This window comes from Amia ocellicauda, chromosome 4, assembly GCF_036373705.1.
Source record: "Amia ocellicauda isolate fAmiCal2 chromosome 4, fAmiCal2.hap1, whole genome shotgun sequence".
Classification (NCBI taxonomy): domain Eukaryota; kingdom Metazoa; phylum Chordata; class Actinopteri; order Amiiformes; family Amiidae; genus Amia; species Amia ocellicauda.
In genome coordinates, this window is record NC_089853.1 from 46,387,592 (window position 1) to 46,410,085 (window position 22,494).

General features: G+C 42.9%; 1 protein-coding gene across 8 annotated transcripts in view; it reads left to right on the forward strand.

The window, feature by feature from the left end:
• The window catches only part of LOC136748656 (band 4.1-like protein 1), a 75,537-nt gene that overhangs the window by 19,993 nt on the left and 33,050 nt on the right, over window positions 1-22,494 (forward strand). For all 8 annotated transcript variants that reach the window (XM_066702594.1, XM_066702597.1, XM_066702595.1 and 5 more), the window contains exons 2-4: window positions 15,992-16,134; window positions 17,000-17,173; window positions 20,438-20,542. In XM_066702594.1, coding sequence (XP_066558691.1) covers window positions 16,009-16,134; window positions 17,000-17,173; window positions 20,438-20,542 — 405 coding nt within the window. In that variant the 5' untranslated portion in view covers window positions 15,992-16,008. The remainder of the gene's footprint in view (window positions 1-15,991; window positions 16,135-16,999; window positions 17,174-20,437; window positions 20,543-22,494) is intronic.

Here is a 22,494-nt window from a genome sequence, read left to right on the forward strand (position 1 = left end):
GCTTGATTCTTGTCAGGATGCAGCCTGGGGTTGGAATAACCCCCCCTCCCTACACTTGCACACCTCCTCCCAATGATAACAAGCAATGCTAATGGTACGTTCCTCTTCCCTGCCTCCTCTCCCTGCAGTAGCTGTGCCTGCTGTCATAATTGATTGGTTCTGTTAACAGATTGTTCTACAGATGTCTGATAATTCATTGGGTGGCAATGATTCCCTAAACATGTTTCCCTTTAGCTTGTGAGGCTGCGAGCCTTGGTGGTAGCCTGCCGTGGAGACTTGAAAATTGGTTTTAACAAATGGTTTACCATTGCCATCCTCCTGCAGACAGAAAAGGGGAAAAAAAAGATGGGGCCCATTTCATTGCAGCTTGTGTGTCTATCGCCTCTTGCTTCATTCAGTGCTTCTCAGGTCTGCGTTAATAAACCTTACTGCTAGAGAGAAGAAACTAAAACAAAAAGGCAATATATTAAGACAGATTAGATTTCTGCTCTCCAGGATATCGGTTCCAAAGTCTGTCAGCAATCCCGTCAAAGATTTATGGATTTTTCCATCCCTTTCTTTCTTTCTTACTTAGTGACTTTGAGCAGCAGAGTTGTTGTGGACATTTGCTCTTCAGCATAGGGAACGAGGTGTAATTAATCACCAGAAATTGTCAGCTGTTTGCTGCTTCTGACTGTGAACCTGAATCGACCAGAGTTGGAGCCGCTTTGGTTCCCGAGGCGATTAAATATGAAAATCCAATAGACATATTAATGGCGTATACGGCGCAAGTGTATTTAGTGGATGGCTATGCCATGAGCACAAGCAATCTTTCATATTGTTTAGCTACAGTAAAATGAACTATTGAGTCAGTGAATGATAATTGCATTGTCAGGAAAATGAAGTGCTGTGATATTCTTTTGCAGGTTTACTGCATCTGCTCTGTTCCGATTTTAATTTTCCTTCAGTCAGGCTGCTTTCCTCAAACGGTCCGTTAATCTGCGTTAACCCCCGGTTCCCTGATCATTTATAACTTTGAAATGAATTTGAAGAAAACAACAACTGCGGCAGGTTGCGTCCAGTGGAATGTAGACCGGAGCAGAAGGAATGAAGAGAATACAGCTTTTATTAGCTGGATACTAGAAAGGAAACGGCTTTTATTGTTTAGACTTGGATTTAAAATGTTGCATGGATACTTTTTTGAATGAGTCTCTATAAAAACTGTTGATGAGATCTTTGTTTCAGTTTCCAGTAATTAGATCACAACACATGATCCAGCAATTGGTAGGTTTTTAATTCCATCCTTAGACACAGCTGATACCATTCTAGACTATTGATTTGAGCTGCTTTAATGTACCATGTTCAACAGAGGGCGCTCTGGAGCAAATAACAAAACAACACCCAATGATTCTTCCTGAAGATGCAACACATCTAGTCTTGTCATCTCTGTATTTAAAGGGGCTAAATGAGTCCCATCCAGTTAAAGGCAGTTCCTTTTTTGTTATTGTTTTTTTATTATTTACTTCCCCCGCTTGACATAAATTGCTAACATCACCACTCCGAAAAGCAGGAGTTATTATAGCCTCACTTCCTGAATGCACTGCCATGTAGTAATTAATTAGTCAAACCACAGGCTTTCTCAGCCCCTCTCCATACCTCCACTGCGGCACACAGTCCCTCAAATAAAGTTCCCCATATGCTCTGGAGTGGTGCCATCTTCGTTGTCCACCCCTGAGCGCCCTCTCACAGTGAAAGTGCTATGGAAGGTTCGCTGTTGGGGGGGGTGGGGGTTATTTTTGTCTTTTAATACAGTGTTTGAGGGATTATCTCTTGGCTGTCATCGGAGTTGTTAAAAGGCCCCATGTAAATCTTGTGATCTGTCACAGGAATGCCTGAATGCTCTGATACAATCCCCTGTTGTTTTTTTTTGCTTTTTTGGTTGGTTTATTGGCCTCTCTGGACAAACCAATGGTGGATACCCTGGTCAGGTGGGGCCCACTAGGGTCCTGCTGCGTTGTGTAGTAGGGTGTGACTGGGCTCAGGAGGATCCACGAACAGGAGTGTGTCTGGTCAAGTTCCTGAATGTTTGGGGTGAAATGTTGACCATTATGGATGTTCTACAAAATAAGATAATTAGGATTTAGGGAATTAATCTTTCTTTTATTTTTTATTTTTTTCATCAGGACTGGATGGGTTCTTTCTGTTGGTTCTGGGCTACAATTCTAGATGTTTCAGCTTCTAGTGGAAGTGCCAGAGTATTCTGAACCTAGGAATGATTACATTATACTGTATTGTTCCTGGAGTATTCAACTAACAACAGTGGTATTTGACTTAATACACCCTTTCCCCTTTCTTCCCCCAACGCTCCTTTATTCCCAGTACACATTTTGAGTGCTTTGTAATTGCCCTGCATGGCACAAGAAAATGTGTTAACAATCATGATTCATGCATTATATCAGTAATCTGAATTCAAGCATAGCACGGAAGTTCGGCTTGATACAGTGCTGTGCCGAATATATGTAGCACTTGGAAAAAACAAACCGAAAAAAAAATCTCTCTTACTGTGGACATGCAGGTGCCTGGGGCAATTCGTGAACACAGTGTGACAGGTACGAATGCCAATTATCTGTTGTTTCAGGGGGCGCTTGCTATTTTCCTCTCGGTAAAAGTGCGAGAGCAAATCTGTGCAATACAACTTCAGCACCGATTCTGGCTTCTGTACAGATGAACAGCAGCCAAGTCTTTGATGAAACAATTCAGCATTCACCTCTTTCTGAAGGCTAACTTCTATTAAGTTGACAAGAAATTAAAAGAAGAAGAGATTTGAATTTTTCAGCAGCCTTCTGTTTTGACATTCTGTCACTTTCTGCTCCTGGGAATACTGAGCTTTGGGCCGCCCGAAATGTTGCCAGTTTGTGTTTAGGCTATGTCGTCTCCCACACAATGTCTAAGATGGTGGGCTCAGAGAGGAAAGAGATGCAAGGCTACATCTCTTCAGCTGAAGAATTAGCTGTCAAACCCCAGCCTTCTTAAAATACTGTTTTAATAAATAATCCTGTGGTAAGATTTAATTTTTTTGGGAGGGGGGAGGATCTTACAGATTCCATTCCAATTTCAGGTCTGCCAAGATTATTTGTCAGGTTTTGAAAATACTGCTCAAAACAAGTCAATCAGGAAGGGAACAAAACGAGTCTTCCAATGGTCAAAAGCACTTTGGTTAAATCTTTTGCACCAATGACTGTGCAACACTCATTTCTCCTATTTCTTTGCAGTCAACGGTTTATAACGATCTAAGCAAAAGGAACAGACAAGAAAATATGGCATGCTGTAGGACGTTAAAGATGCCAAAACCCATTCCTTTCAGCCCAGGTTTCTTTGAACCGAGATGTACACACAGAAAGGTTTTAATGCTGCCTGCAACAAAAAGAAAGCATCACAGATTAATGTTACATAAGCAGACTTAAAAATCCCTCTACTTTTAGTTTGTTTGATGCAGGACTGTATTCCCTATGTGTTTCTATTCCTCTAACATCCAATGCGGAGTGTAATGTGCTGTGCAGATCCTAAAATAGCATGGTGTACTGATATATCCCTCACTGACAACATAACACAGTGGGTCTTCCTCCTTCTCTTTCCTAACTCCCTACTCCTGGGAAATCTCAGTCAATACACTGGAAACCTGAAACAAACCGCTCGCCAGAAAGACAACCGTACAGTGTAGAGTACAAAAAATAAATATGTACATTGTATTTGTTAAAATTGGCTGTATTGTATTGCAACACAGTATATGATATGATGGTGGAAGTTCTGTTTGAGCTTTTAGTTCAATCTCTGCATACAGTAATTGCTAATAAGAGAGATTCTTCCAACATCAGACACTTGAGTGCGTTTTATGCGCTTTCCAGTAAGACCGCACTCATAATTGCAGAGTTCATCCGCAGTCCCGCCATGAATTATAAATGGGGCCCATCAATGCTACCCATGTCGTTTCCTGAGACGGGGGTTCACCATGCCCAGTCCCACTGAGCAATTGCGTGACATCTCCTCCTCCACATCACGTTTTCTCAGGTGAATTCGGCCGCCCGCTTTCAATACATCTCCCCTCACTCATCCTTCCTCGTTAACCGGGTTGCGATGCGTCGCTTTTCTCTGGGAAGTCATCTGAAGAATTGTCTGCCATCCGTCTTCATGGGTCTTTTAATTTATGTGGCTCCCGCAGCCATCTGGAGCAGAGGAGACCGTACGCTCAGTCACGGCTGTAACCATGCATCATCGCCGCTTTTCTGAGTGAGCAGAGCCGTTCTGTTGAAACGTCTTGTAATTGTATAAAAACCCATCGGGCCCTTTTTAGAGTGACAGCCCGGGGCCCAATCCTAGTGCTAAAGAGCCATTCTGTTTCGCAGCTGCTTTAATAAGGCAGAATAGGTTGCTGGGATTGGACTGGTTCCAGCTTAATGGACGCACAGCCTCTAGGATGTGAGCCGGCGACTGCAAAGAGGTCACTTGGGGGGTTTGAAGGAGTTGAAAAGACCCATGGCACATATAATCTTCTCCTGCCCTTTTGACAAAGTTGGGGTACAGCATTTGAATGTTTGGTCTTCACATCCAATTAAATGGAGTGAAATAAATAAATAAACAAAAAGGAAATCTTGGTGTGAACGCAAATTCTAATTTCTTGTTTGCCCATGGTGACCCCTTCCTGATTATTGTTTATGTATTGATTTAAAAAATAACTACAAGTGGACAAACAACATTTAGCTTTGGAAAGAAGGGCTATTCTGTTTTCCTCAGGCAGACTTTCCTTATTGAAATGAATAAATTAATAAATCCTCTCGCCTCGGCTTTTCATGTACAGGATGCTGCAGAGATCAGCGTTTGAACAAAGGGTGTTCTGTTGCCGCCCTGTTCTTTTGAAGAAGGTCATGAGAGGAAGTGCGGCGACTGTGCCATCTTAACCCCCGACTCCTTACCTCCCTCTGCAAGTGGTGCTGCATACAAACGAGAGCCGCGCGTGTGCGATTAGCAGGCCCCTGGGTTTCAAGAGCCTGCAAGCGCCTGTTTAAGTCCTTGCGTAAAGCCAAGGCTGGGAGGAGAACCGTTTCCTTTCCACTGCAGGATGGCCATTGTTGTCTGAGATTTTTGACCCCAAATGCTAAAGCGGCAAACTGGGCAACTTGCTCTACTACGTGCTGGTCCTGGCGTTCTTGCAGTGTTTTTTTTTCTCTCTCAGTATTGCCAACTTGTTCTCAGTCTCTGAGGTTTCTTCTGGGCAGGCGATGCTTGGTATCCCAGCAGTAGTATTTTACAATGTTGTCACGTCTTGGAGTCTGTTTTCTTCAAGATCGATTTTGAGTCTGTTGTTCTCCTCCAGCTGAGATTGGGGCTGATTTGAAGTGATTTTTTCCACCTAAGATGTCTACATTTTTAAAACATAGAAAAGGATTCAGTATGGTTTTTTAAATACCATTATGAATGTTAGAATATGCAGACATAGACCAAGGTCATAAGAAATGGCATCAATACAGCTGTCTTTGCCAATAGTCCTCGAACCAGCACTGATATCCAGCCCCGAGGTCACTGTGATGATGATGAACGCAAGGACTGCAATAACATCTTCAAGAGGTTTGGTGGGGCACTGACAGTGAATTATTGATATTGGTTTTCTCCACACCTTTCAGAGTTCATCAATCAGAAAATAAATAAATAAACAACTGATCTCCAAGAGACTGATGAGAATGGATAGGCTGAATATTATTTTTTTTGTTAGTGTGAATAAATCAATGTAATTTCCTGTACGGTTTACTCTTTTAGGCTTTGTGACTGTTGAAGTCAGAGATTAACCAATGAGCCATACAAGCCTAAGTAAGAGTAAATTATAGGTTCTGTATTTTCTGTAGAAATTTGACATTCGGAAGTGTGCATACAACAAAATGTTGATATTTTTATGCGAACAGAAGGTAAGATATTACTGAGCTTTAACAAGCACTTTCGTAGTCCTGTCACAAGGAAAGTAAATAGAGTTGACAAAATGGCAAACCCTGTAGGCTGGATTGTCTCTCTCTGTAGTGTGAACAAACAGATGTACAGTATAAGCAAAAGAGAATTCTCGACTTGCAATTTTCTCCGGTTTGATTTGGCACAAATTATTATGCCACCTGCTTTTTATGTTTGTTCAGATGTCTTTTAATTTTTTTCTGTGTACCCACAATGCAATATGGTCAGAAATCAATATGGTGAGGCAATAAGCATAATAGACCTTTCTTTATGTCATAAGTTTAAAATGTATCGCAGCATATCACACAGACTTAAAACAAATTCTGTCAAAAATAATAAAAAGCAAGAATTCACATTGTGAAAGAGAAGCTGCCAAATCTCAATATCAGAACTGTCTTTGTAGTGAAATCAGATTTGTACCTGCATTTCTAGTGCACTTTAGACAGAAGTGCAATTGCTGACAGCAGCAGACCTTGGACATTTTATGTTTTTTTTCCCTCTCTGCTAGAATAAAGCATTTATCTGAAGGATAAGACTTAGATGAGGCCAATCCATTCAGTAAAATAAATAATAGCCATCCAATTCAGTTCTGAAAAAGGAAGAAAAGAGACCGCAAGAGTAGGGAGGGTGAGCATTTCCAGACAGCCCTGTCAGATTCACTGGTCGTATTCCAGGACCATTAGACCAACTGCTAATTATAAAGCTTTCTGTCATTATTGTTTTTAACAGTTGTTAGCATTATTAAAGTGACAGGATCAGTTGAAATGAATGTAAAACATAACAAACAGACTCTCCAGGGTGTGTCTTGTCTTGAATCCTTACTGGCACTCTTAATGTCGTACCTACTTTGTTTGCAAGCTAAGGATAATGGAAATTGCTTGATCACAGCCAAGGAGATTGGTATCCCCCTTCTGGTGGTGAATGGGAATATGTTTCGTGTGCCCTTGTTTCATTTAGCCATTGTTGGTTTTATATTTGATAAACCCTACTTTGAAAAGATGCTTTCATCATTCCTGACTCTTTGCCTTTTGTTAGTGCACTGAGAGTCAGGTCCAGGGAGTTGCTGGTGTTTTCCACCCCAGAGACTATGCAGTTGTTGCCGTCTAGTTGCTAAGGACATACTTGTCATTCAAAATATCTGTTCCTCTCCTACAAGGAATGCAAGTGAGGCTGTTGCCCCAGGCCTTTACCACAGGGTGGGGTAAGTGGACAGAGAAGCAAGGGAGGAGTTCACATGGGCCCACTATTCACCCCACCCCCTGTCCATTGTAAAGCTTTCCCAGGCTCAGTTGGTGAATATCTTTGTAACTGGTACAGGATCAGCCTGTTCCTATGGTTTCTTTACTCCTGCTTCAGAAACGGGCACCTGGAATGTCTCTGTTGTTTGTGTGCTGGAGCCCATGTTGGCCCTAACTTCAATAGGTCAGTAGTTCTGTGATGACAGTTATCGCAAAGTTTTGGATTAGGCCTATATTGTCAACAAAAAGCCAGTATGGAGAGCAGGCAGGACGCACTAGGGCTCTGTAGATCAGCGAGATCAATGGACTCCTCTATGGCTGATTTGCATGTGGTTCTGACAGCGTTTCTCTGCGGCGTCACTTGGGTTGGCAGATCATGTTCGTTGGCTCCGGGTGGGCCAGTTTAGCTACTGCTTCATGAAGCATTTAACGCAAAAAGCTCCCCGAGGTAGCTCATGAAAAATGGATGCGGCACATTTGTAGTGCTGAAATCGTAGAATTGCTCAGCCCACCACTGGCTCCTGACAAGTGGATGAGGGTGGGGAGGATGCCAGTTGCCTGCCAGGAGGCCTGATTCATTGGGTTTCTGTGGCGCATTTACCACTCTGTTAGAGGCCGAGATTCTGGGGCCTGCGATCAAGACTCATTTGATAATTTATGTCACCGTCAAAGGTTCCTCTTTTTATATACAATCAAAATGCGAAATAAAATAAAATCTGTGATCACATTTCAGAAAGATGTTTATTCTTAGCCCTTAAAATGGCGATGAATAAATTAGTTTGCACATCCCATCCCACCCAAGAGAGTTAACCCTTGCACTTCTGGGAGCTGAAATCAACAGGATTGCTGAAGGTCACATAAGGTTTCCTAATCTCCAGCAAAGATCACTCTCTGATTTGGGGTTTGTTAGCTGCTCTTGGGAACCGTCAGCAGAAAACTTGTGGTTATTATACAAGGGTTATTCAGAAAGACTCAGCAATTAGGCTAGTGCTCTTGGTTCTGCCCCCAGACTGAAGATCTTGAAGATCAGCATGTTTTCTATGCTGCATGATTCCACTTTGAGTAAAAACGGAAGATTGCGAGAGGAATTTGGCATTACCAAGATGTCACCAAGATATATTTTTGTTTTTTTGCCCCCAGGTGTTATTTTTGTCCAGTTTTTGCACTATTGTTTAAAATGAGAAGGCAAGTTTGCTTGTATTGTTCGGTTTTGAATGCATTTTCTTAATGATTCTTTTGTTTGTTTTTTTGTTTGTGTTTAATTAATGTGCCTAGTGCCTTTTTTCCAGGGGTGACTTACAATGGCCAAGTGATCACAATACACTGGGTATTTACAAGGGAAACATCGTTACTATACAAAGTATAGATAATGGGATAATGCCGTTTACACCATGCACAGAAGGCAGTGTTGACAATGTCCAAAGAATGATGTGCAAATGAAAATACAAGTAAAGTGTATGTGGACTGTAAAACAGGACAGCAGCAATGCAGAGCAGCACTCCAGCAGTGGGTGTGAAGCCGAAAGGTAGAATGGGAGGATTTATTTTCTTCCAAGTTATTTTAACATCCAGACATTTATGTCTTTGTGACAGTGGATGGGACAATTTAAAGTCATCGCTGGAAGTGCACGAGTTGAGACATTCCTGTGCGTGACTTTTTTTGTATGCGTTTGTTTCTCAGCCTTTGACATTGCCCTCTCCTTTCTCACCCTGCTTATTAATCCTTTACAGTACGCCTTCAGTCTTCAGGGTAAGCCAAGGGTCTTTATTGACAGCTGGCTTGTGTTTGTTATTGCTGTCCCTTCATTAGAGAGTTAAGGATGGACTGCACTTGGTGTTCTTTGATTCCAGTAAGTGGGCTGCTTTTTTGATGAAAACATATTGTCATGTCATTAGCAGCACTTATTCTACCCAACAACAGCACCTAAAACAGCACCATTAAATTAAGCAGCTAGTGTTCACATCGTGTGAGAGACTCTTCTGGGTAAAGAAGGCTATTGTTATCAATGAGCCAACAGACTGTGTGCACTCTGTTGCAACCCGGTCTGGTAGCTTGAGAGAAATTCTCCAGTGATCTTAAGGATTCAAGGCATCGGAGGACTGTGACTGTTTGCAACTGTGTTCTTAAGAAGGCAACAATGCGAACACAAAAGAACAGAGCTGCAGGGCGACGTGAAATTTTACGCTTGTGCAGGAGAAGGATAAAAAAATCATTACATTTATTTATTGAGAGCAAATCCCCCCAGGGAAGCCATTAATTGGATAAAATATCCAGGGGGCGGGGGGAGCTGCTGTTTGTGCCACCACGATCCATATGTCTTTGAATAATGATTTCATCAGGTTGTTTTGTGGTTGACAAGTTTTATGTGAGCAAATTAAGTGAGCCATTTTTGTTTGCATAGTTATCCGCACACATCTTGTATCCTCGGAGTGCAGCCTGTTGATAACTGTTAGCACACCCCCCTTTCATAAAAGTTAATCACAGCATTATCATAGCATAGCGTATTAAAGCTCAGTGAAAGTGAGGCTTATTGGATCATGGCAGAAACCTGGTGGAACAAAGCAAAGCATATTGGTTCATTATGAAAGCAAGGTCAAAATAGAACACATATGGCGAATTAATGGTACTGTGTTAAATAATTGTAAGGATAATCCCCTCAAAAAAGGAAAAATGGAGTGGAAGACAACATCTCTGCATCGGCCTCCACATCAAATTTAAATAAGTTTCTCTTTCATGCTTTTGTTTTGGCCTTTTTGTATTTCTTTGACACTGTGGAAAACAACTCAACAACATTAATGGCTCTTTACCACCTTGAACTGTTGTTATTAAAAATCAATAGACGGCGAAGAAGCAATTTAGTTTGTAAAACCATGGCACTCTTTCTCCTTGTTCTTCTTCCATACATTTAGAAGATGGTATTGATCCCAAGGGCAGAGCGGATTTTCACTTCTATAGAAACGCAAAACAAAAAACAAGCAAACCTTGAACTGACCATGTGTGTTAAAAATGATGGACATGAGATGAGTGTGGTGTGAGTTAGAGTTACAGCCATGAGGTATGGAGACCTTCTGTCTCCCATCTGTAGCTGTGACTGACCACATCTCCTCACGGAGCTGATTCATCCCACGCTGCAGTCACACTATTGCTGCTGACTTATTAAGTGATGGCTGAAGATGCATGGGTTTAAAGCAGTGTGCTCCAAAGTAAAGCAAAGGGTCTGAATGGCGAACAGGGCTGAGGTTCAGGTGACTGGTTGCATTTGCGGTTCCTGTGGTGATGGCTAGGGCTGTCAGGCTCTTAACCGCCCCCAGCCGCTCCAGGGTTGGCTAAGAGTAGGTGACAAGAAGTGGGATGGGAAGGGGTGGAATCTAGAGACTGTTTCCCAGTGTGGCTGACAGCCAAGGCTAGTGTGTTCCTAATGTGTTCTGCGGTCTCTGAGAAAATTATGGTTCGCTCCACTGCCTTCCCCTCTCCCGTCCCTTCCTACCTCCATGTCCACACCAGGACACCGGCGCTTGCAGGACTGTCTTCTTCCGTCGCCGCTTCTCCCTTGTGCCAAGCCTTGCCAGTCACCTCGGATCAATAGCCCGGCGACGCGTTCTGTCAGATGCTGTTTGGAACGGCGGCAGGGAATACGGGAGGAAACATAACACTTGTGTTGAACTCGGGAGGCTTAAATGGCTGGGGCCTTCAATCTGATTGAATCTCCCATCATCTGCCACTGAGAACCCTGTGCTTCAAATGCAAACCATTATCCAGGAAGCTGCAGTTCAGCTCTGAGATTCACTGTCAGAATTATTGATTGTTTTACACCATGAACCACATCCACGCCACATCCATATCAGGATACCCCTTTGTACTGCACCCCTTCTGTCTATAGCAGGACATTTCTGTCTTTTTCATCAATATTTCTGCAGTAAGAAGAGCGGAGGGCGGTGGCGGAGGAGTGCTGTGGATAATTGTCACCCACAGTGGGGTTCAGAGGTGTACTGGGGCAGCTGCTGAGCACAAAACGCTTCCCTCTGAGGATTACAGTTTTGGCACCGGTGGCGTCCAGAACCTGAATGGACGGAAATCAGAGGGACCGGGTGACTGTAATCAATGAATCAATCAACTGGCCGGCTCTTGCTGCACCAGCAGTGGCCCGGCACTGAACTCGGAGCACCCAGGGCTGCGTGTGTTCTCTGCCCACCCTGCCGCCTCGCAAAGCGGGCCCCTGATGCCCTTCGTTCCGGGGTCTCTTAGGACTGCACTGCAGTAGAATACTAATCGCTAGACTGCTCATCCCGCCTGACAGGAAGCCCTCTCCCTCCCTCCGCATGACATCCCCGCCACATTCGTGTAGCGCCGGGGAAATTGTTTGAAATTCAGAGCCATCTCCATGGCAACCAATTCCTCTGTTCCTAACCAGGCGGGGAGGGCTGGGGGGCAGAGAAGGCTTTTATCTGTGTGAAGAGAGAAAAAGAGGAAGGGGTGGGGAGAGAGAGAAATGGAGACTCAGAGACTGAATTGGTACAACAAGGGAATAGAATACCAAACAGAATTTTTCTTTCTTTTTTGCTGTAAGTATTGTTCTGTTAACAGATCAGTGAAGTGTCAAACCGGGAGCTGTCTTTAACCGTAAAGTGCTAACTCGGCGTGCGTCTCTCACTCTGTTAGGACTGTTGTCTTTTTCGGTGCTGTGGTGGCACTCAGATCCACCCCACTGTCGGCTAGGTAGGGACTGGGTTGAGTCTGAAGGTGTGGCTTGCATCATTTCTCCTCTCAGTCGCACGTCACACTGCTCTTAAGGCCGATGTTGGGAACACTGTAGAGAAGCATCGTCTTTGCACTTGAGATCACTTATGCACCACGGAACAGGGCGAGGTCGGTACTGGCCCCTTTGTCTTTACACGTGATGCCTATAAATCATTCACGAGCAAATATTCTTAACAGTTAAGGCGGTGCACCTGGCAGCTCCATAATTAATCGTAATCCACTCCCACCTCTGAAAAAATAACTTGCCTCTTAAAATAAGCCTAATTATTCAAAGGAGTAATGCAGTTTGCCTTAGTGCTGCTTTACTGACGCTGGTTTTTCCCCCCTCCAGTCTCACAAATCAAGTGAAACCAGCTCGAAAAGATCCGTTGCTTTTGTTAAGAGCTTAGCAATGTCATGAGACCCTGTACTAATTACAGCTCTTCTTATACTGCTCGGCTGGCTAGAGGGGCGTCGATAGGGCAGAAAAATTGTAAAAACTCGGGGCTTTGCTTTTAGGATTCAGAAAACGGTCCAGTTTGAGTCGTCTTGTGTTATTCAAATGGAAGCAGTCTTATGCAGAATCTTATACTTGGGAAAATGATATACACTACAAGAGGCTCCACTGATGGCTTTTATGTAGCTTGGCAACCTTTCCTGAATTACTTTGGGGACCCACAGCTCACTACCTCTGTATGACTGTGCCCAATTAGGTTTTTCTGCTGTATATTATGTATATTTGTGCCTTATATTTTTGAGGCAAGGGGGTGTCTCTATTTTTTTTCTCCCCCTTCTCTGTCTTCTCTCTCTCTTGCATTTTCTTTAAATTAAAATCTGAGTTCGCCTCATTCTGGGGACACATATGTATTTGTCTGTACAAAATGGAAGGTGTAGGTGCTGGCAGAGCCGAATCATGTTCAACCTCAACATCTGCCTTTGTTGTCAAGTCTGTGCAAGTGATTCACATGAATTTGTATACAAGCGAACCCGATTCCCAAGTGAATCATGGGCTGCTCTGCTCATTAAGCCATGTGTCATTTATCACATGCAAATCACAGAGGGGCAGGTATCTGATGGTGCTGAGTCAAATAAAATGGGGGGGAATAAAACGCTTAAAGTACCTTAACCCGTACAGACAAACATTAACAAAGGCGCAATGAGCTGAGAAAACCAAGCTCTGCTTAATACAGAAATGCATATATACTATGGCTGGGATGAATCATTATGCTGATATAGCCTAGTACATATCCAAAATCTGTGGAGAGTCTTCAAGACACAAAACCACGGAGGTAAAAAGAACAGGGAAAATCACATTGTTTTTTTTCCTCTCATCATATAGATGAAATGGCCTAAAAATAAGCTACAGGGCTTTATTTAATGTATTCATAGTAAACTCCATCTCTGACATAAATGAACACCGAAGAAGCGTTGATATTAAAGCCAGATCACTGTATGCTTTTCTGTTTCATAAATAGCCCCGAAGGGATCGCAGCTTCAGTGAAGGTTTGTTGCTTGGTAATATCCCATATTTCAGCTGCTGAAGGAAAATTAATATATAGTTTACCACCAGAAGAGCTCAGCTGGGCTTGACATCAGGAGAAAATTAGCCTCGGAGCATACTACCTCCACACATTTAATTATATTTCATTTTAAAAAGTGCCCCTTTACCCTCAACAAAAAATAAAGGTGTATTTTTACTTTTCCATGTTATTTTTAATGACTTTTTCCTGAGATGGTTTGAGGATAAGATGATGACGGATAAGAGATGGATAGACACACTCCGATTTCATATGCAAATATTCGCTTCAATCCATACGATTATGGATGTAATTATGTTGTCGAATTCAATGTTTTTTGCAGCCTGTGGCCTATCGTGTTTGATGCCTCAGGATTGTTGGACCATAAGGTCAGAGAGGGAGAGAGAGAACATTCTTGGCATGTTTCAAAATGTAAAGCGTTTCTGTGAGATTGAGTCTCCCAAAAAAGTGATTGTTGAGTATAGCTTTCACGGCAGGAAGCTGGAGAGGTAAATGAAAGCACAATGAACAGCCACGCTGGAATTATGTAGAAACACTAAAGGCAATAAATGCTGCAGCAAACCTGGGGTTTCCATCATCCTTCACTTCAGATAGCGGCAGGAGAAAACTTAGATCACCAGATCGAAATATAAAGATGTTTTTCTTCAGCCTTACACAGGGCTGTGTAAATAGTTCCTGTAATATTCCATTGTGTGATGATGCTGTCTGTTAGAATTTGCAGATTCTGAACACACGGAGGCTAAAGGATTGAGCACCGAATGAACCCTGACATGCAGCTTCACTCGCACACCTGCCCCACCAGTGAATCCCTAGATAAATACACAGATAGACATGCATACCAGATTGTCCTGCTCAAGGTGAAAATGGTGACTTTCAATTTTTTTTTTTTCCTGTGCTTCTAATTCTTCCTTGTTAGCCATGCTGCTTTGCTTTCATTTAGGTCTGACATTTTGCTTCTCAAATGCATTTAGCAATGCCTATCAGGTCTTAATTTCACATCCCTTAAATAATAATAATAATAATAATAATAATAATAATAATAATAATAAAGTCCAATTTGTTCCTTTGTTTGGGCTTGTCTTTTTATTCTATATATTTTTTTTCCGATTTATTCCTCTGCCTGTAATTAACAATCCGTATTGGCAGCCAAGGGAAATAGACTCCGACAGATAATGATCTTCCCTGCTACACTCTTCTCTGGGGCTCAGTGCGGCCCCATGCTGTTTGAAATTGCTCATTGTTTTCTTATGCCGGAGCGCTGCACCGTGATTTTCGGGAGGTGCAGGAACAATGGAATCACATGGCACTGTGAAAGCGAAAAGAGATTCGGTGGGGCTCAGATAATGCCCGTTGTAGACCGATTTCATCAGAACCGGCAAGGCAGTCAGACACTCTGTGCACACTGGCACAGGTACGTGACTGGGATGTTGGGATTTCTTCGTCAAGAAGGCTGTCCTTTGTGCGAAACACTTAATCTTCCATTATATCCGCCGAAAACGTAACTTTCCTGAGCAAATTGCAGTTTCTGCTGGCTTTCAATTCATTTGTGTTCATTTGCCAAAGTCAGCTTTCACAGGGTCCTAATGTCATACATTTAAGCATTAAGAAATTTGTTATTTGATCAGGTCAAGAATGACAGTTGGATTTTTCTCCCCAGGACTCCCCCTCCCCATTGACAGTGGTGTAATAGGTAACATCCTGCAGGCGCTGAACAGGTAGTCTTTCTATAGGTGTAGTTAAAAGGCTGCAGCAGCTTGTAATTTATTTCAAATGTATTACTTATTATTTATTGTTATTACTAGCATCTAAACGCCTTCAACAACACTAAAATAGATTTCAAGTAAGGATCTCAGGTCTGTGTGCCTGTTATTCCTGGAGAACTGTACAGTAAAGATTTCTCAGCTCAGTCTCGGCTTCACAAAAGATGCTGACCAGAGATTTGTGGACTGTATTTTGAATGTGCTGGCTTGACTGACGTTTTCTGCCACTAGACTAGGTGCAGACTAGGGGCTATAGCCTATTTATCGCATGCTAGCAGAGGCAGGTGAGAATAGCGCTCATTACAACAATAGGTACATGGATGGTGTTGGTATGTTGCTTTTGAATCGTTTTTCAGATGGTTAGGGTCCTTTTAAACAATGGTGCAGGACAAGGAGAAGGAATGTTTTTGACATTTGTTATATGATGGACTGACAAGCAGATATAGTAGATCGGAAGTTTGTTATTTGCAGGTGATGGAGATTTATCGTAGATGTGAAGGATTTGAAGCATTTTCAGGAAAATAAAACGTGCATATCAAAATCATTTATCTGCTAAGAGCATAATGTATTTTTCTCATACATTTACTTATTTATTTTGCATTTTTTGTTAAAAACCCCAATTTTGTTTTAGTCACCCCACTTTGTCACCCATTTGGGGAATCCCAGTCACAGCTGAGATGCGAACGATGTCAGGACCCAGTCGAACTTGTTAAGAGGCCATGTCCCTTCCCTTTTCTCTTAACAGGATATTGAGCAGTTACCATGACTACCGAGACAGGCCCGGAGTCGGAGGTGAAGAACGCTGCAGAGGAGCCCCCCCAGCAGAAGGGGGCAGCAACAGGTGTGCAGGAGGCCAACACTGCTGCTGACGGCAAGAAGGCTGTGCAGGTAGGGCTGACTCATCTGATTTGGTGGTGTAGGGGTCTGTAGCCCATTTCCTTCCCCAGGCTCCTATCTTCTACCTTCCCATGATGCATTGAATGGTTCTGTCTGGGAAGTTGTGCCCCTGTTTTGCTGCAGTATTTGTGCATCTTTGACATGTTTTGCACTCCAGGGCATTTTGAAATTCTAGAGATTTCAGCCCAGACGTTGCCCAGATGCCTGCTTTAGTCCAGCTTTTTCCAGATGTTGCTTCGTATCAATTAAATCGCAATCCAGATGTTTCCATCTACCTGTAGCATGCAGAGGCCTAGATTCTTAAAATCCACCTCCTGCTTTTACCATGTCTGTATTTCATCGTACACGTCATTAATACATCATTTCAGGTCTATAATAAAATGTATCACATTGTGATGGTACAATGATTTGCCATTGGTGGCTTTTTTCTCTCTCCTTTTGACATATTTTGATAAGGATTCAGAGCGCTGCTCATTCTCATTAATCAGGGTCTTAATTATTGTGTGCCAAAGACCAGGTGGGAAAATACAATGTGTTTTAGCTGTCCCTTGCCCAAGTTTAATTTATGTTTTCACGAACATGTATTTTAGCCAGTGATCATAAAATGAGATCTCCTTAACGACCACATTAAAATGCATCGTTAAGTTGTCTGAAATGGATATGTCGCTTAAAGACCTTATACTGCTTGATAAAGGCTCATACTCTGTGTTCAAGCCCCTTCTTTATGGTGTATTTCCTAAATCACAAGGCATTGCTGTGCTCATCTGGTGGGTGTGGTGTAGTGCTCACTGGTACACAGGCTGTACGCCACTGTCAGTGTAGGATTAAAGGTAAATCCAACTCTGTTCTGCCAAAGGATCATGACACCAAGCTGCTGGATGACAAAGAGCAAAGAGATGCAGACGGTGCCTCTGAGAAGACCACTCCTAGCAAGACACCCAAGTCCCCTCAGAAAACCTCCAAAAGGCCAAAGACTGTCCCCTTCAAAGTGACTCTCTTGGACACCTCCGAGTACGAGGCTGAGATCGAGGTAGGTGCTGGGAACAGAGAAGTTGTAGCGTCAGCATAGCCGACGAAGTGTAGTCTATTGTAATCCTGCACTTGTTTTGATAATAAGACAGCTGTATTATTTACTGTAAGCTGTCTTATTTAATGATTTCAGACAAATGAATGAATAACCTTAATATTATCTTTTACTATTAACTATTATTCAATAACTCACAAGTTCTCCAACACCTTCCTGGAAAGTAGCTTTGAATGAAGGCCAAATGAACTATCGTATTTCCAGCAACCACATTGAATCATGTAGCTGCCATTAGCATAGCTTATAAGTGCTCTACTAAAGTAAAATTAATAAAATAATATCCTGACTGGTCGGTGCTGTAAAACCATTTGCCTTCAATGATGGGGGTGCATTGAGGAGCCGATAGTGTATTACTATGCAGAAAAAGTCATCAATCCAGTTGCCCTTTTAATCAAAGACGTTGCGGATGTGTCCTTTGTAACCAAGATGCTGAGTGACAATAACACGGAAAACATAAAGGAGAGGAATAAAAGTGTAGCGGTGCTGTGCTGGGAACCCAGTATAAGAGCTGCAGTAGGGAACATAAAGGAATCCGTATCTCTGTCTCAAGAGTCAAGAGTTAAAATTTATACAAACAAAATGGATCCTGTCCTCGGTTTCAGAGAGGAACCGTGCTAATCTGCAAGCTAGCATCCTTTATCACAAAATGTGGTTGTGTTTCATATCCGTAGTGCGATCACTGAGGTTATTGAAGTATAGAGTGTCGCTCCACAGAAACCTCCTACAGACACGAGTATAAAAGCTGAAAAGGAGCACTGCCAGCCATTATATGAATAGGAGGGTATGTGAGTAAGTGAGATGCATACAAGTTGGGGCGGGACAATAAAGAGCATCGAGATAAAGGCCGCTCGGACTTAAATGATTGTAGCCACTGTGTTTAAAACTATTCTCGGCTGTTATTTTACAGTAGAGCCCATCTGCCTACATCTCACAATGGCAGGTCTTTGCTTTTTTAACCTCCTGCTCTTCGATGTGATCCTTGGAAAATTAACCTTGTTAAATTCCTTGACTCTGCAGCAGCATTTAGAGGAGAAGACCAAAATAAATTCCAAGGTTGTGGTCTCCTGGGGTTTTTCCCATCTCTAGAAAACCGCCATGGTTGCTGCTGAAGAGGTCAGACGAACACGCTTGTGTAGAGGCAGAAATCCCAAGGAACCCCAGCAGTCAAAATAACATTAAGACAGAAGTGAGAGAAACAAAACAATTTGTTAAGGCAGACCCTAGCCTGTCTTGGTTGGAGGTGGTGTATTATTATCTAGACTACTCTTCAGCTTCTTGGCCTCCTAATCTCATTAGAACTGAATCATGCTTCACCTTGGCTGAAGTATCCTTCTTTGCTCTTTGCCCTGCGTGGGATCCATTGCCACGGACAGGTACAGATACAGGGTGGGGACATTAATAAACAGATAGCCCCCCTTATTCTGCTTGCTCTTGGCTAAATACGTTTAGACATGGGATATCTGTATATCTGTATAGAGAGGACAAACTACTGAGAGCTTGTGGGGGCGGGGACCGAAAGATTGGGCTCCACTCATGTTTTTACCGAAACCCCAGCTTTGTGGCACAGATCTAACAGCTTCTCATTGTACAGACATCTGAAGACTTTAACATCCTGTTCTCTCCTGTCTCCAGCCATCAACCTTACTCTCGAGTACTGAAAACACTGCAATTTCCGATTTTGCCGCACTTCAAGAATGGATATTTAAACGCTCCCAAGTATGTCTCTGTAGACATCCCCGGTATGCGTTAAGCCTATTCCCAGGTCTCCCCCCCCTGCTGTCATACCACACAGTTTCGCATTTCCATTGCTCATTCAGGTGAGCAGCTTCCAGCTTCTCCAGAAAAATAACAAGCGCATTGATGGGCTGTTCATGTTCAAAGAAATGCAACAAATGAGAACCCCACCCCCGAGACAGCCCATGAACAACACAGAGGAAGAATACAATTGCATTACATTTCTGCAAAAAAGCCTCAACCCCACAATTTGTCCTTCCTGTACTTTGCTTCAAATTGCAGGGCTGTTGTATCAGGCATTGCCCTCATGCTGCCCCGCTGAGTGCTGAGTAATAACAGTCTTTGGGAAACAGGCCCGGCAATTTGTGTCATTCTGCTGGCGAGGAACAGTCACTGGTGAGGATTAATTAGCGGGCTTCTGACACTGCCTGGCTATCTGCAGTTCTCATGGGCCTCATGTCTGAGTGGTTTTATTTTAATGTGTGTTTGGAGAATAATGCCATCTAGAACGTTGCCCAGGCAAATGGTTTGAGCTGTGGAAACAGTGCAAACCAGCCCTCCCCACTGTCCCTTGCTTTCTCTGTGACAGTCTCTTGACTTCGGTGACAATCTCTTGATCATCAGTCCAGTATTGTCTGCGAGGAATCCTGCTTTCTTTACACAGCAATGAATTGTACTAAAGGACCCTTCTCCATTGGTCGATATCACCTCTATTACTGGTGTCACTTGTTTAGTTGGCACCACTGGGAGTACCTGCCAAGTGTCATTCACAGGAAAGGTTCCTTCACTGCAACATCATTAACAGTTCTGGCCTGTGAAGTCCTGGGACCCGTCTCTCCCGTGCAACGCACTACGCCGTCGCTGTTTCCCTGGCAACCGCCACTCTTTCTCCCTGTCGCTGCTGAACTGAAGCGACTTGGCTGGTTTGTTGAGTGTGCAGACAGGAGCTGCTGGAGGCTGCCACAGGCCAGGCAACCAGTCAGAGCTGGAGACAGGGCGGGGCTGGGCACCCCCCAGCCCAACGCAGACCATGCAAACAGCAGCCATTGATCATCACAGCTCCAAAGACAAGAGCAGTTCTCTTCATTTTAAATCGTTTATTGTCCTGTGAAATGAATCTGCATAACGCATGCCTTTTTTTAATTAGATTTTTCTTAAGGAAGCACCATGCATAAATGTATTATTTGTCTTTTTTTGTGCTTGTAAGTAAATCTATAAAAATGCAGCATGAAAAATAACATGAATTAATTAATTAATCTCCACAGGGAGTCCGGAAATGCTTAATGATCCTGACAAATGTACGTTGCTTCATCTCTGTAAATACATTTATTTTTCCTAGGTTTTTTATAACTAATAGTATTTGGACTGTTTTTAGTTGAAAAAGAGCTTAAGGAAATGTAAATAATTTATCTTATGGAGCTGTACTGCATTGTGTTGTTGGAGTTGGTGTTCATCTGTATGCGTCTCTCTTGGCAGAAACACTCTCGCGGACAGAGTCTCCTGGACATGGTATGCGAACATCTCAACCTGCTGGAGAAGGATTACTTTGGCCTGATGTTCTCTGATACTGACAGCCAAAAGGTTGGTGTGTCTCCCTGAAGCCTGGGTCTTGTTAGTGCAAAGTCTGCCCTGACTGAGATGGCCATTTCCGCTCCCTCTATGCTCTCCACTTCCTCCCTCCCAGCGTGGGAGACAGAAAGTGGGAATCTTTGTGGAGCTGCTGTCCAGTCAATCAGTCCTTTAGTACCTGAACCTTCATGGTGTCAGACGAGAACTCTCTAATTTCTTCCCTAATGTTCATACAGTATGATACAAAACCTATTTTGACTATTTTGCATAACAACTGCCACTTGCTTGTGTTAGTGGTACTGTGTGACAGATGTGGCACACAAAAAGAAAAAAAAACTCCATAGTAGTCGATTAATTTACAATCTAGGAATTGGGGGAAATTATCTGTAAGACTATAAGCAGCATAGTTTTGCCCAACACCTTGTTTGTGAGACATCTGAGAAGGGGGAAGAGTAACAGCAAGGATTCAGGGGCGGGTTCAAAAATCAACAGCAGTGTCACTTGATTTGTATCAACAGTTACACCTACACAGCAAAACAAGCTGTACAAAAACCTGATGTAGTGCCCTGCTAACTGACAATAGGAATCCCTGAAACAGCTGTGCTGTGCTTTTTGTTCCTCACTAATCCTAAATCTGTATTGCTGAACACTGTAATTGTTGCTGATTCATTCCTAAATTGGCCCCAGGCAAGATTGAACTTAAAAAGAGTTTAATGGCCTTGTCATTCAGTCTTTATTAGGCTGCCTTTGGGCAATTATGTCTTGATAGTGTGCTGGGCACTGGGATTCATTCCTCCTTCTCATCAACGCACTCCCACGCCATTGATCGAATAGCTCCCCTTCAGTTTCATTAGTGGGGGATAATGGTCGTCTATTGTGATCCATTAGCTGCTAGCTGCCTGCTCACTTCCTGCAGACCTGAGCTCTGTGTGGTGGCACTGTAGTGGAGCAGCTAACAACCCATGCGTTTACAAGCCATTTCATGCCTTCTTTGCTGTATATTTGTATGGCATGTGTGCTCTATGGGATTTATCTCTGTTTTGGGCTTCAGTCAGACCCTAAAGAGCCTTTACAGAGGCAGTTGTTTGGCTTGAGTAGTGATTTAGTACTCAAATCCCAAACTAAGCGACTCAAAACATGAGACATTATTTCACTAGATGTTCTTTTGTGGGATAACTACATTTTTCCTGGAACCAGTACATGTAACCTTTGCACTATGTAACATTTTCTAGTTCTTCATTCTAACATTACACGATCATGTGGTTCAACATCAGCCAAAAGAAAGACATCTATCTATCTATTTCCATTACAAGATTCTGGCCAAAGCAGCTCATGAATTGTTTAATACGTTCGGTGGTTAAATCAGTTCTTCAAACAAGGAGGTGATTCCGTGCAAGACCTGCCGTGGAACACATTGAGCTCTGGGAGTTGACAGCTCTAGCATTCACTTGTAGCCCAAATTAGGAATCAGACATGCATGAAGTAAAAGATGATTCAAACCTTCCCCTTTTAAATGTGCCAAGCCCGATTTTCAAAGTGGGTTGCCCCTGCCGGAGAAGACTGTGACCTTCAGCTCTGTGCTTGTGATTGAAAAATTAGTTTCCCAGCAAGATGTTAAGCACATTATTGTAACGCCGTTTGGGGAAACTTTTATTCCATTATTGCTTCCTGAACTATGACAGAGCCACAGCAGATAATAGAACAATCAGTTGTGTTATTCCACCTGGACTGGTGAGCTGGAAGCTGCTTTTAAAGAGGAAGCGAGCCGGAGTGTGTAGTGCCGAGACTTCCTTTGAAGGCAGACTTGCTCCCTTTTGTCCCGGAGTGCAGGAGCCCTTCAATTATGCTCTGCTGTTGGCCTGGTGGTCTGTTAAACGGTCTTGAATCGAGTAATGTATTGTTTCAGTTCATTAATTTATTTAGTAGGTTGATTGAGCTCCAGAAGAGTCCCACTTGCTTAGACT